Genomic DNA, 15,718 nt, shown 5'->3' on the forward strand with positions numbered 1-15,718 from the left:
GATTTTATTGGTTAAATTTTTTAAGAAATTTACATTTGGTGTTTTATCTGGCTGGTTAAATATGGTTGAAATCTCTGAATGCATGTCAATAAAACACTAGAAAAAAAATGATTTGAAACTCCCATTAGTTAATAGGTCAGACTGGTCGTTAAAGGTTTGAAATGGAAGTGCTATATTAATCATGACCTTAGCATCAAAGATGTTATGGATACAAGATCTGACAAGATGCTTCGGATCAATACATAGAATCTGTACTCTTTCACAATCAGACAGAAATACGTACAATCAATATACACAGGAAACGTATATATAAGAAGCCATTAAAATACATCTTCTTGCCTCAAAAAATTTTGATGCTTTTTCTGTTTTAATTTAATTTAGGAAAAATTAATTTTGTCAGACTTTGATGACTCATATGTTTGAAAAGTAATTGTTCATCCATAATTATCTCCCTTTGTTGGTCTACTGTAAGACTATCATGTTTGTTTGTCAGCATTGCTATTAACCCTGTGATAAAAGTCTTCATGCATAGATTATACTGCACAAGATTGCATGGGAATCTAGATTATTTATCAAGCATTCAGTAATTACTATAAATTGCAATTCTTATTGGATGTTACAAAAAGATTTTTTCTGTGGAGTCGGAAATTTAATAATGTGATTATTCTGACAGAATTATAAATTTATCTGTTTAATGAATCAGCTGTTTAAAGATTGTTGACATAAAAAATTGTATTCATAATGAGAACTAATGGTGCATTTCTTCGAACATCATTTGATTCACGTTCACGGAGGCCTAGAAGGGGGACAAATGAGGGTTCCAAAAGTGACGGGGAACAGTATGGGCCTTCTTACTGGAATACATCGTCCTCTTCTGGGTAAGAATTTGTATACTTTAAATTTATGTAATTAAAAAAAGGGGGAGGGTTATTAAAGAATTTGTTTTTATAATGAAATGTAAAAGTTACTTAATGTAAAAATTGACCTTCAGTGATGGTATAGTTTTAAACATGGGTATCAATTACATATAGTTTGTCTTCTGTGTGTCAAGATGATCTAAATCTCTGGATACAATGTCATAAGTTGTTCATCATTTTATAAGAATTAACCAGGGTTCATGCTAAAGGGTGAATTTATGAGTCCTCAACTTACAGATATCTGTCTGGGCTCATCATTTACAATACTGGACAGTCCAAAGATGCATCAAGATTGTAAAACTTGTATCAATTGAAAGTATGTTACATAGATTTATTGCAAAAGTTTTAAAAGAATCTTGGTCTATAGGTACATTGAATTGACTCCTATAGTAACTGGATACCTTGAAATTGAGTGTTTAAAACAAAATGAAAATTGATCATAGAATTTTATGTAGAGTTTGGGTATAAAACAGTTCAAATAGATGTTGTATCATGGCCATATTCTGTACTTTAAATTATTAGTTCTAAATAAAATGCAAATAAAAAATGTGAAAGACTTCGAGGTCATTCATGAGTATAAAATCCAGTTGAAATAAGATCCATAAAGGTTTCCTAAAATAACCTAAAAAATCAATAAGATTTTAGTGTAATAATTTTAATTATTACACTAAAATCTTATTGATTTTTTAGGTTATTTTAGGAAACCTTTATGGATCTTATTTCAACTGGATTTTATACTCATGAATGACCTCGAAGTCTTTCACATTTCGGCTGTGTCTGCTCTATGGTTGGGTTGTTGTCCCTTTGGCACATTCCCCATTTCCTTTCTCAATGTTTATTGTCTTAGACTATTTCATTTCTACTTCTTATTAGCACCATATCTATAAGAAATTAGACTGCAAACAAAAACATTTCTGTATTAGTAGGAATTGAGGGTCAGTCTCAAAAAGCAAAAGAGAGAGAGAAATAAACTGTTTCGACTTACCCTAATAAAAGCAACTAAATTTCAAACCTTGTGTCAGCTTGATTTAGGCCTCACATTTTTCTTTGCATTATATCTGTATTTTTTGACAAGTTTATTTCCTGTGCATTCGGTCTGCAGAATAAATATGTTACCTTTGGGAAGCTGTAGTCCTAGCAGACGGATTTGGAAGACATCTTGGATCAGCAGAAGATATTTTTGTTTTACATAATAATGACAGGATTGATTTTAAAGTTACAATGGGGCATCTGTTAACTAGCATTAATTGTTATATAATACAATGCCCCCTGAGTAAAGAATGATTAAGTCTGGGGGTCTTAAAAAATCTTTCTTTGTTCCAAGAAATTTACAAAGAAAATTTTATTTCCAAAGTTTTGTATTTTTGATTGACAGTCTAAACAGAATTAGATTCTAAAACTTGGATTATTTTCATATTTGGTAAGTTACGGGCCTCAATAACATACAGATCTACATTTTTTCCTAAAAAATAAAAAGGGTTAATGATTTGCTTTGTGCTTTTATCGTTGAATTGTTTTCTGCAGGTGCTAATCTGAAATGATCTTTAAATTTGTTGGGAAAGATTTAAAAAGTTGAAAAAAATTAATTATATTTTATCAAAATTCATAAATAGGAAATATTTGTGAATCACAACTCGATATATTGGATGAGAAGAATGCCTTAAGAAAGGAGAGCATAGTATTAAATACACTTCGATTCCACCTTAGCTGGAATGGTTGTCATAATCTTATACCAACACCTAGATATTATTGTCAATGCAGAATGATACATTGTAGTTTAGGAGGGGATCTCTCTCTTATTACCATATTGTTTTGAAATACACGATATCCAATTTCATTTAAGGACATTTTGGTTTAAATTCAGATATTTTTGCATGCATTAATTATTATAAGATTTGTTGAACAATGCTGCATAAAAATTAGGCTAACAAAATTTAAAACTTGATTTTATTGATAAAAACTATACAATTGCAACTTATGAAATAATAAAAACATGGAAAAACTTTAGCAGTTTGTGTAATACAATGACAGCATTGAATAGGTTTTATTTTCTTCTTGGATTTTCCTTCTTTTTTTTCTTACTTTTTATTGACTCAAAGAAAGGTTTTAACCTGGGAGTACTTTTTATTACCCTGGGACTATTTAATACTACCTATAATAGTCCCAGAATTACCATAGCAAAATTTGACACTATCAAATTTACAAATACCTTCCCTCTGTTAAAGTGAGCTCTATTTTAGATTCTCTTAATTTTAGTAAATCTATATTTAATGGTAATGCATAGAGATTTGTAATTGAACATCATCGATTTTGAAAGTTTTACAGCAAAACATAAAAAGTGAAGAAAATCCCTGCAGGTGGATACTGATAGTTTATCATTGACTGTAAGATAGGAACTGACAGAAGATGCCATCTTTTTCTTTGATGTTTTCACCCTCATTTACCAGTTCTTTCTCTTAACATTCAGTTTTCTTACACAATAAATCTGACTTATCGTTTGTTTGATAAGGTTTTGACATTTCTAAATAATCAAACGCACCTCAACCTAATTAATGGCTTTATAGAGTACACCTTAAGTTTATTTACCTGTGATGGCATTAACAAATTAAGGATGTCTATTTCTTTTATCAGTGTTAACTTGTTTACATAAAGTTACCTTTTATTAATGATAAATATGTATGTATGAAATTAGATTCAATAAGAAATGGAAATGGAAAATGTATCAAATGACTACAACCCAATAACATAGCAGAAAACATCTCAAGACTACCAATTGTTCTTCAATGCAATCTATCCATAGATGCCAGGGACTCTCTCAGAAAGGACATTTAAAACTTCTATCTATCCTTGCTGAGAAACCAGTTCAAAGTAGCTTATTTTAAGGGATACTAAGAGGCTGATTAAGAGTTTTCGTTATCAATTTGAAAACTTAAAAATGTAAATGGATAAATATATCTTAAGTAAAGGGGGACTCTTGTATGTGCAAACTCTTTAGAGGGGAAATGCATCTTACACCCTTAGAATTTAAGTCTTTTTTCATTCTGCCACTTACAAAGTGAACCTGAAAGGAATTTGAAAATACCAAACATTTTCTTAAGTAATATTGCCAATTGTCTAGAAAGAGTATACTGTTGAAGAAGTAATTCATCTTGTTTACCTAATTACAACATCAAAAAGTAAAGATCTCATTTTAAATCAGAAACCATCCTTTCCCTGGGGATACAGTTCTTATGTTTCCATTCCTAAAACAAGAGCCAGGTCATGTTTCCCGTAACAAACATACAGGATTTTGCCTGGGAGCAGTTGTTTTTCAAAGAATTTGCCTAGGAGCAGTTGTTTTTCAAAGAAGTGTAAATTGACAAATGTTTTAATGATGAATTATGATATTTAAACAAATAACAACAAAAGATAATTCACCTTTTATGTGTTATTAACTTAATATGAGTTCATTGTCAAATTGTTACGATTTGTGTGTGAGGTTAAAGGTTAATGGTATAAACATGAAGTTTATAGTGGAGACAGCAGCACGTAAAAAGTTGAGGTAATTTTGTCATTTGTTTTTATTTTTGTTTTTACCTTTCTCTTTCCTTTTTAGAATAAAAACTTACATTATACTTATACTAATTGAGTTTGGCAGAAATTTTTAAGTGAAAAAGACTTTAAATGTTTCCAAAATTATAATTTTTATAGTCATAAAAGAAAGCAAATGACTATTTAAGATAGTAAATTTCAAAACAAGGACTGGGTGACTCAAATTATCATCCTGAAAATACATGAAATATTTGCCACTGGTAATGAAGCAAGATAGTAAGCAATCAATAGAGTTTAACTTAAGTTAAGTTGGAAATCCCATAAAAGGTATTAAATCTATATCAACAAGTCATGAGAAATTACCTCTGTTTTCCTGAGATTTGCAGTAGAAACCATTAATGTGTTAATCAATTGTTGTATGACGTTGCAGTATAATATAAATTTATCATATCATAGAAGCTGCTGAAATTAAAAATACTCAAGTTTAGTTAATTAATTAAATACAATTGCACAAAATATTAGTTTTTGAGCAGAGTTCGTAAACTCTTGCATTCAGTAAAATTGCAAATAAATGTGTAAACAAAAGATTTGTCTTTGTTGTGATCATACAATTGAAGTCTTATAACTTCTTTTATCTACATAAATATGATTAATGAAATCTTAGTGATATCTGACAGTCTATCGTATCCTTGGAGGGAGGTTTTCTGGATTCTTGTGTTAATATACAGGAAAACTGATAGATCTTCGGCAGATATTTTAATATGTTGCTAAGCAACTGCAACATCAAAAAGTTTTCCATCATATTAGCAGTAAATGATCTTGTCTTTTGGTATGATGTCCTATTGTGTGAATAAATCATGAAGACTGTTACAGTTACTTCCCTTTTATTTGTTCTCTTTGTGAAAGGAGATGTGTGATGATGTAATATTAATTAATTTTGTTTGAAAATAGACCCTACTAATGTTTTGGTTTCCTTTTTATACGACCGCAAATTTTGAAAAAATTTTCGTCGTATATTGCTATCACGTTGGCGTCGTCGGCGTCGTCGTCGTCGTCGTCGTCGTCCGAATACTTTTAGTTTTCGCACTCTAACTTTAGTAAAAGTGAATAGAAATCTATGAAATTTTAACACAAGGTTTATGACCATAAAAGGAAGGCTGGTATTGATTTTGGGAGTTTTGGTCCCAACATTTTAGGAATTAGGGGCCAAAAAGGGCCCAAATAAGCATTTTCTTGGTTTTCGCACTATAACTTTAGTTTAAGTTAATAGAAATCTATGAAATTTTGACACAAGGTTTATGACCACAAAAGAAAGGTTGGGATTGATTTTGGGAGTTTTGGTTTCAACAGTTTAGGAATTAGGGGCCAAAAAAGGGCCCAAATAAGCATTATTCTTGGTTTTCGCACAATAACTTTAGTTAAAATGAATAGAAATCAATGAAATTTAAACACAATGTTTATGACCACAAAAGGAAGGTTGGTATTGATTTTGGGAGTTTCGGTCCCAACAGTTTAGGAATTAGGGGCCAAAAAGGGACCCAAATAAGCATTTTTCTTGGTTTTCGCACCATAGCGTTAGTATAAGTAAATAGAAATCTATGAAATTTAAACATAAGGTTTATGACTATAAAAGGAAGGTTGGTATTGATTTTGGGAGTTTTGGTCCCAACAGTTAAGGAAAAAGGGGCCCAAAGGGTCCAAAATTAAACTTTGTTTGATTTCATCAAAATTGAATAATTGGGGTTCTTTAATATGCCGAATCTAACTGTGTATGTAGATTCTTAATTTTTGGTCCCGTTTTCAAATTGGTCTACATTAAGGTCCAAAGGGTCCAAAATTAAACTTAGTTTGATTTTAACAAAAATTGAAACCTTGGGGTTCTTTGATATGCTGAATCTAAAAATGTACTTAGATTTTTGATTATTGGCCCAGTTTTCAAGTTGGTCCAAATCGAGGTCCAAAATTAAACATTGTTTGATTTCATCAAAAATTGAATAATTGGGGTTCTTTGATATGCCCAAATCTAACTGTGTATGTAGATTCTTAATTTTTGGCCCAGTTTTAAAATTGGTCTAAATTAAAGTGCAAAGGGTCCAAAATTAAACTAAGTTTGATTTTAATAAGAATTAAATTCTTGGGCCTCTTTGATATGCTGAATCTAAACATGTACTTAGATTTTTGATTATGGGCCCAGTTTTCAAGTTGGTCCAAATCAGGATCTAAAATTATTATATTAAGTATTGTGCAATAGCAAGTCTTTTCAATTGCACAGTATTGTGCAATGACAAGAAATATCTAATTTCACAATATTGTGAAATAGCAAATTTTTTTTTAATTAAGAGTTATCTTTCTTTGTCCAGTATAGTAAGCAAGAAATATCTGCAAGAATTTTTTTTAATTGGAGTTATCTTTCTTTGTCCAGAATCAACTTAAATCTTTGTTATATACAATATACAATGTATATTCACTTTTTACTACCAACTGGTAAATTTAAATAATCTTTACCATTCAGTGATAACAAGCAATTTTTTTTACATCTTAATATTTTATGATGTATTTAAATGAGTAGTAATTGTTGCAAACTCCATTAGAATATTTTAATTGAAATTAGTTTTGGAATAAGGGAAAGGGGGATGTGAATAAAAAATTGGGTTCAATTTTTCTCATTTGAAATTTCATAAATAAAAAGAAAATTTCTTCAAACATTTTTTTGAGAGGATTAATATTCAACAGCATAGTGAATTGCTCTAAGAGAAAACAAAAATTTTAAGTTCATTTGAATACATTCATTCTGTGTCAGAAACCTATGCTGTGTCAACTATTTAATCACAATCCAAATTTAGAGTGGAATCCAGCTTGAATGTTGTGTCCATACTCGCCCCAACCGTTCAGGGTTCAACCTCTGCGGTCGTATAAAGCTACGCCCTGCGGAGCATCTGGTTAAACAATAAGATTGATAGCGTTGATGAAACTTGAGTGTATAATGGCTGATTTATATAATTATTTCCGAACAAAGTGAGAAAACCCATGGTGCTGCTATGAATATGAATTATCTACTGTTTATAATGGAGTTTTTGACCTTTTAATGCCCCACCTAGCTGCATTTTTTTTTAGCAGTCTTTGCATCTGTTTTTTTGTCTGCCTGTCCCGCTTCAGGTGATTTTTTTCGATCTTCTTTTCAGCTTTGATATCTCCCCTTAAAACAAGGAGATATACCCATTTGTGAAAAAAGATTTTAGTAACAGGTACACTGAATAATATGCTTGGTTAATAATTATGTGATAGATAACTTGGTGAATTCTAGTAAACAACAATTAACCATGATCAAAAATTTAGGTGTATTCCCAATAAGTATGAGAATTGCACTTCCAAAATATTGATTTTTATTTAATTATAAGTTCATGCATTATAGAGTTTCATTTAAATGAGATATTTCTTGTATTTTTCAGTTTTGATGACAGCAGTTCCATTAGTAGTGGTGAGATCAGTGATGCTGTCAATGAGATAAGCACAGATGATGGAAATTTAACTGGAGGATCTTCACAAAGTGATACTAACCCTTATCATAGTCTGAAAAGAGCTCCTCAGAAAGATGTACGCCAACAAGGACAGTTTCCCGTTAAAAGGGCACCGAACCTCGGAACCAGTGCTTTTATGGGTTCTGAATACGGTGGTGAAAGTGGTCCAATTTCTGGTTGGCGTAAATACTCACTACCTCAAACTAATAGACTGCTAAGCAGCGATCCTGCTGATTATGCATATCTCTATAATAACTATGAACAGTTACACTCATGGCGGACTAATCAGGCAAACCAACTGAGAAAATTGTCAAACGTAAGTCAGCCAGAAATACATCATTACCGCAGACATAGTGACGATTATGCAAATAGTGAAACGTCCAATAAACGGGACTCTGAAACGAACACAGACCAATCTCATCTGCTAGAATCTAGTATGAGACGAATGCAACAGGGACGTCCTGGTTCTGGTGGGTCAATAGGTCAGGGCATATATGGTTACCGAAGACCAGTAAGTAATACTAGTACGTCCTCGGCTGGAAGTGGCAAAGGTGAAGAGATCATTAAGAGTTCAACTGTTGGGAGTAGATTGGCTAGACATACAATAGATGCCAATGGTAACCGCAATGAAAATGCGCATGGCATACCTCGACCGGGGAGTGCTCAGGCTCTACGTTGTACGACACCAGTGAAAACAGATATGGGACCCGACGGATACGGAGCATCAACTTTAGAGAGACGAAAGAAAGGCAGCATGTCAAGTTTGAAATCCTCAAGTTCTGCACAGACTGATAGTGAAATATATAAATCTAATACACTTGGACGAACTAAAAAGGGATTCGGGAATGGAATTGTGAAAGGACCCCCACAAGGTGAAAATGGAAATATGTGTTCTAGTACTATTATATCTAATCCTCATGCTACATACGGTAAAAATTTCACCAATGGTAGCGGGAATTATGTTGCTATGGAATATGGTAGTCCTAGAAACTCAAATCATGGTATATGGCTGAAAAGTGCTAATGGGAATGTAAATGCTCCTATGGGGCATGTTCCGTCCCATCTGTCTGAAACTGAGAGTATGGATTCCATATCATCGCATGCTTCTAGTATCCAAGCACAGATTCAACAAGCTCGTGCTTTAAGTGGTGCTAGTGCACGAATCCTATCCAGAGACAGTTTGCCTGGAAATGGTATGGGACTGTCACGGTCCAATAGCGTCAAATCTACTCACTCAGATTCGGCGTATGCCAGTGCACAGCAATATATGTCTGATCACGAAGCCTCATTTTCACAAATTCCTAGTCCTCAGCCTCCTTCCTCTCCTACACCTAGCAATAGTTCGTCCTCACGCTTCACGTATCCCATGACTGCTTATGGTAGCCCTAGTGCCTTCTCCAGTCCTGGTATGCCACAAAACATGGTGCGATCCAATACTCAGACCAGTCTTCCTCCTTATGGTAGCTTGGCACTATCTAAGATCAATCGGGACGAAGATGGCAGTCGTAAGTTGTCACAGAGAACTGGGTCCCTGAAAAAACAGTTCAAAATGTTTATGAATTGGGGAACACCATGGTTTTTCATATCATATCGAATATTATTTTAAATTGTTTTGAGTTTTTTCCCTACAGGATACTCTTGTTTCAAGTTTGCAAATATCATTGGAAAAATTGAATTACAAGTATTGCACAAAATATTTTCTTTATTTAAATCGCAAGCAAAATATATTTTTTTAATAATGATCAAACAACTGAACTGAACTTTATGGGTAAAATTTTCCTCATTGTCAGCATGTAATCAATAGAAGATTTCTTCTGATAGTTTGTGTCTTTGGGTTGCTGTTTCATAAAAACAAACCCTACATTAACTTATTACAATATAAGAATTTCAAAAATTGATAGCTGAAATTCAAATTTCTTATAAAAACGTTGAAACTCATGGAACTATGAATGAATTTCATTAGCTGGTAATTATTTTACTAGCTCTTGATAAAATCAGATTACATCTTACTTTGGCAAGAAAATTTGTGTAAGATCAGTGCAATTTGATTCTGCACTCAATATTATAGATTTAAATCACACCATGCTGACAAATATGAATTATTTACTGCCTACAAGTTTAAATTTAATTATAATGAGATGAGATAATTTGATTTTCCTTTAGGGATTTAAGATAATTCTACAAAATGCAAGAAGATTGTTGTCTAATTATTTTGACATTTTACTTGTCAGGGAAAGAACTCAAAATCACTATTTTTTTTTTTCATTTGTTGTCACTTTACAATATTCAGAAAATATTAAAATTTGATATTTTTAAGAATATTTACATATTGTGTTCTGTTACAGTATAGGGGAGATAACTCTAATTTAAAATAGTTGACATTTTGAACTGAACTTTTTCAGAGAAATTCATGTCTATGTTGTTTGTACTATACCTGTAATTTACTTAAGTTTTTCTGCATGTTAACCTCTTTTTGCATTTATTTTTTTATGCACAAATCTGCTTGTAGTATGTTATATGACCAAACACATTATTTCTTAGACTGGAAAAATATTTACTTTAAGTTTAAGACTTAAAAAGATAATTTTCCTCTGCCCTTAATATTCATTTACTGCATATAACTGTAAAAATTACGGAAACTAGGATATAATAGCTCATCTGAAATCCTTTTATATTTTCTAAGGTTTATTTGTTTATATGACTCAATCAAACATTACTATAAAATAGGTCGACTTTTCTAAGACGGAGATTCCCACAATCAATAGAATTTAATCAAAAAGTGACATTCTATCTTACATGAAAAATTGATGAACTAAGTTTACATGTTACAAGAAGGAAATCTTAAGTAATCAAAAATGTTCTGATGTGTAATAGTTAAACAGGGTAACGATCACGAACTGTGCAGCAGATCACAGCAATTTGTCATGTGTCATGTTAGTGATTAATCAATCAGTTTCACTTAAACTTTTTTTTAAACGAAAGAAATGTAGTGAATGACATAAAATTTATTATTTTTAACCTTAGAAGTTAGAACATATGCATGACATAGAAATAGAAGTAGAATTGTAGAATACATTTTAAGATCACTGTAACCTACATTAAGATTAAAAACTGGATCACTTCAAGTTATTTTTATTAAACAGGTCTAACAAAATCAGCGACTTTGGATTATTCTTTTTCTGACTATGACTACACTTCGGGTAAGTCAGCGTCAGATTTCTCAGTCAGTGTTTTCCTGAAATAATTTATTTAAGTTGTCTGTTAAATTAACTTTTAACAAATATCATGCAGACAGAATTTCAAAAATGTATAAAATGCATGTTAATTACATTAAAAAAATATAAATAATTTGACTTTGAAAACCTCTTTCTCAAAAACCATCAGGTAATATTTAACATCAAAATTGTTATTTGAATTTTGAGGGCTACCATTCTTTTCTAATGTCCTGTGTTTTTAATATTTTTTTATCTGGGAAAACACTGATTCTGTTGTGGAATATATGTTGTTTTGTCAAGTCATATTTTATCATAGGGGACAGAAAATTTAAACAATTCAAAATTTGTTTTCTTAAAACAAAATATTTGCTCAATGTACTGATGTATAGAATGAATTTAACAAATAAAATTTAGTGTGTAATAGATTAAAAAAGAACCTTGGTGTAAGAGCACTAGTTTACCCTTGTTCAGAAATCATCATTTCCATTTTGTATATGATTAAAAAAAGACATATATATATAAGATTTAAAAGAATTCATGATGAAATAACAAGAATCTTTAGAGGAAATTAAATTAAAAATGGTTCTGTAGATCAAAATATTGTGCTGAAATTTACCCATCAAAACATTAAAATTGTAAAGATTTAATATTAACAGATATTGCAGTTTAAAAATCCTTAATTTTAATGTGCAACAAACCTTCCATTTCACAGTGCAGACTGGGGTAGAAATATTGAGCCATGTGGGAACACTGAATTTAAGGGTAATACATTTCAAGACTGTGTTTCATTAAAGGGTCTAAAGATAACCATTTACTGTGGATTAGGCTTTTTTTTCAGGATAACAACTTTATGTGATTTAAAGCAAACTTGTCCTAGATACTAGATTTCATGATTTTGCCAAAGTTTGCATAGTAGCCAATAGATATAATGTACTTTCTTGAACATTTGCATATGTTGTTAGCCCCTATTGAATCCACAGTAGTGTTTTAGATACCCATTAAAATATGTATGTGCCAATGGCTAAATGCTTGTATACCTGTATGAGTGTTTGTTATGACTATTGCTTATTACTACTTTATCATTTCAGTCCATGGGTCAAACCTATCTCTAGTGTCAAGTGCTTCTTCACACTACTCAACGGTAAGTATTTATTATGGCTTCATTATGAACTTATGATGGAAGAACGGCAATAATAACTTTTTGTTTGCTTCTCGTCTTGTCAAATATAAGGATTTAATGTTGTGAATTAATACATCATGTTTATTATTTTCTATATATCAAGAACTTGATGAGTAATATATATTTTTAAAAATCCACTCAAAATAAAAATATTGAAGCTTAAAGTATCACTTATGATAAAAAAAAAAAAAGATTTTGTCCCTACCTACAGATATCATCAAAATATTGAAGAATAATAGACCTGACCAACATCGAGATCCTTCAAACAAGGACAAGGTACATTTAACAACACATGGTTTAGATATGCTTATCTCAACTGTAAAATTTTTTTTACCAATTTTAAAGAGAATGAAAGGTTTGGCCTGAATACATCTGAAAGTACCTATGCAAACTTAATGACAAGTGCACATCATATAAAGGTAAATGCACGTCATATAAAGGTAAATGCACATCATATAATGAAAAATTAGCATAACAAGACAGTGTTGGCGTTCCATAAATTAGGATCAAATCTGTAGCTACTGTTTGGAAAATAGCTGAGACTTGAGATAACTCTGAATATTAATACCAAGACTGAATTGACTATTTTTCATTATTTTTACTGTGAGTTAAGTATTGAACACTTTTGAAAGTACCAAACTAATCTGAATTAATCAATTTTCAATGTGATAATTAACGAATTGATAAATATATATTTTTTTATAGGCTGAAGAGAAACAGAATGCTGAGGTATGCAAGAGTTATCTTTCTTTACACACATCAAAAATTCTAGCATTATGTATAAAAGACTCAGCTTCCATTATTATTTACACTAAATCTTGTGTTATTTATTTGAATTTTTTTTTGGATTGCTCCCCTTATATTCATGTACACACTTCAGACCTTTCATACATTTAACATTTGCAGTAAAGTAAATATGATTGATTTGTCTTCCTTGTCTTTACTTATCATTTATGACAGACAACTCAAACTTAAGACATTAGCAAACAGTGGCGAAGTGACTTAAAGCATTAATCAATTACTTCTGTACTCCATATTTCAATATCCCATTAGTATTAAGTTGTCAGATTTTTTATCAGAATTTACAAAATTCTCATTCTATGTAACGGACATACCATTAGTTAAATATAACCCATTTATTATATAGGCTATCCTGCTGTGTTTTGTTTGTTTGCCAGAACAATGATATATTTGTTTTATTTTAATGAACCAAAGAGACAGCTACCCAAAAGATCTAAGGATTTCTACCCCCAGGAATAGATTACATTGGCCTGATTCACAGTAGCAAAACCTTTTGGAATTTTGGGTCTTTGATGCTCTTCAACTTCATACTTATTTGGCCTTTCAACTTTTTTGATTCAAGCGTCACTGATCGCGATCAGATTTTGTAGACAAAACACATTGGATGTATAGATTTACTTTTTATGCCCCATTTATGAGCATTATGTTTTCTGATCTGTTTATTCGTCTGTCCGTCTGTTAGTTCATCCGTCTGTCCGTCTGTTAGTTCATCCGTCTGTTCGTCTGTCGTTCCGCTTCAGGTTAAAGTTCTTGGTCGAGGTAGTTTTTGATGAAGTTAAGTCCAATCAACTTGAAACTTAGTTCACATGTTCCTTATGATATGATCTTTCTAATTTTAATGCTAAATTAGAGATTTCGCCCCATTTTTAGGGTCCACTGAACATAGAAAATGATATTCGTGTACTTAGGGACACACTCTTGTTTTTAATAGTTTTTTTTCCGGTTTTTTGTATTGGTTTATAACATGACGATATGAGAAACTGTCTGACCATGTTCCAGACATAGGATAGCCAGATAAATAAGGAAACGTTCATATATTTATCATAATTTTTATTTTTAAAATGGCTGAAAGGTTAAGAGATAAAAGGTTTATTAATTACTACACAAGGTTCAAAGTTAAGTCAATGCCTTCTGATGTACTGAAGATATACTATCGAATTATGTTTAATGTGTTTTAATCATTTATAACAAAAATAATCAATAAAAACATCAAATGGATCTCCTCAAAATGTTATTGTTTAAACAAGTGTGTAATCATATCAACACTGCTTACTTGTCAGGAAAAAAAACGGAAAAAAATGTTCTTGATTTAAGTTTGTTTTACTGATGCAGTATTTTTAACGATTCTCAATCGATGTTATCATTTCGTCAGATAAGTGAAATTACATTGTAGTATCTCCTGCTAAAAATATTCATATTGAAATTCCTTCAATTTCATAAAGATCTACTTAACAGAAAATTGCTTTTTAAGTTGATATTTCTTTTGAACTTTGCTGGCTGACTTTTCAAAGCAATTGGATTATTAGATGTACTGTGGATTTTGTTATTGTACCCTGGTGGATTTTGGAAATTATGAAATAGTTTGTTGTTTTATTATGACATAATTTGAATTAGATGAAGATAGAGATGTTGCATTGATTGCTAATGTTGTTATGACATAATGTTGATATCGTTAATTAGCTCGTGGTTTTGAACTTTATGGAGTACATTGCATACTTGTAGGTTCGTAAATTACGCAGAGAGCTGGAGTCTGCACAGGAAAAAGTGTCAACGCTGACAACGCAACTCAGCACTAATGTAAGTTTTTATTATTATTTTAAAGAAAATAAACATGTCTTTATTATTTTAATTTTAGTTTCTTGTGTACAATTTGGAAATTAGTATGGCGTTCATTATCACTGAACTAGTATATATTTGTTTAGGGGCCAGCTGAAGGACGCCTCTGGGTGCAGGAATTTCTCGCTACATTGAAGACCTGTTGGTGACCTTCCGCTGTTGTTTTTTTCTATGGTCTGGTTGTTGTCTCTTTGACACATTCCCCATTTCCATTTTCAATTTTATGATATAAAATTTCAATTATATGAATGAATGCCAGAGTTTTACCGAGGTCAATTTGGGGAAAACTCATCATAGGACACTGTGATGTAAAAATGTTTACTTATTCCTATAATTGTTAAGATGTTTACTTTATAATTGTAAAGTAAACTTTTTCGGGAAAAACCATCAATAGGAAGATCATGTATTGAGGCTTTCTATTTTATGTATGTGTGTGTTTTGTTATTTATGTCAGTAGTTGAACTAGAACTTGAGTAACAGAAGCTTTTTTATTTTTTTTTATTTCTAATGAGTAATTAAATGACCAGAACAAAAGTTTAGAAAGCTTAGCTTTCAATAAACATTTTTTGGTTCCTTTTGAAAGAGAATTTTTGAAATAACGTCTGTAGCTGATGAAGATGAACTTTAATATTTATAATGTTTCACATAATTTTATTGAATGAAATAAATGACAGTATTAGATATTATAATTTCAATAACCAATTTCATTCTGGACTTGTT

General features: G+C 31.2%; 1 protein-coding gene across 10 annotated transcripts in view; it reads left to right on the forward strand.

Moving 5' to 3' along the window:
- The window catches only part of LOC134686806 (neuron navigator 2-like), a 302,687-nt gene that overhangs the window by 215,781 nt on the left and 71,188 nt on the right, over window positions 1-15,718 (forward strand). For 8 of the 10 annotated variants that reach the window (XM_063546602.1, XM_063546594.1, XM_063546601.1 and 5 more), the window contains 5 exons: window positions 7,898-9,471; window positions 11,110-11,166; window positions 12,270-12,322; window positions 13,067-13,090; window positions 14,885-14,959. In XM_063546602.1, the coding sequence (XP_063402672.1) occupies window positions 7,898-9,471; window positions 11,110-11,166; window positions 12,270-12,322; window positions 13,067-13,090; window positions 14,885-14,959 (1,783 nt within the window). The remainder of the gene's footprint in view (window positions 1-7,897; window positions 9,472-11,109; window positions 11,167-12,269; window positions 12,323-13,066; window positions 13,091-14,884; window positions 14,960-15,718) is intronic. The other 2 variants (XM_063546603.1, XM_063546599.1) reach the window with 2 other exon arrangements.

The sequence above is a fragment of the Mytilus trossulus genome, chromosome 10, assembly GCF_036588685.1.
Source record: "Mytilus trossulus isolate FHL-02 chromosome 10, PNRI_Mtr1.1.1.hap1, whole genome shotgun sequence".
Taxonomy (NCBI): Eukaryota; Metazoa; Mollusca; class Bivalvia; order Mytilida; family Mytilidae; genus Mytilus; species Mytilus trossulus.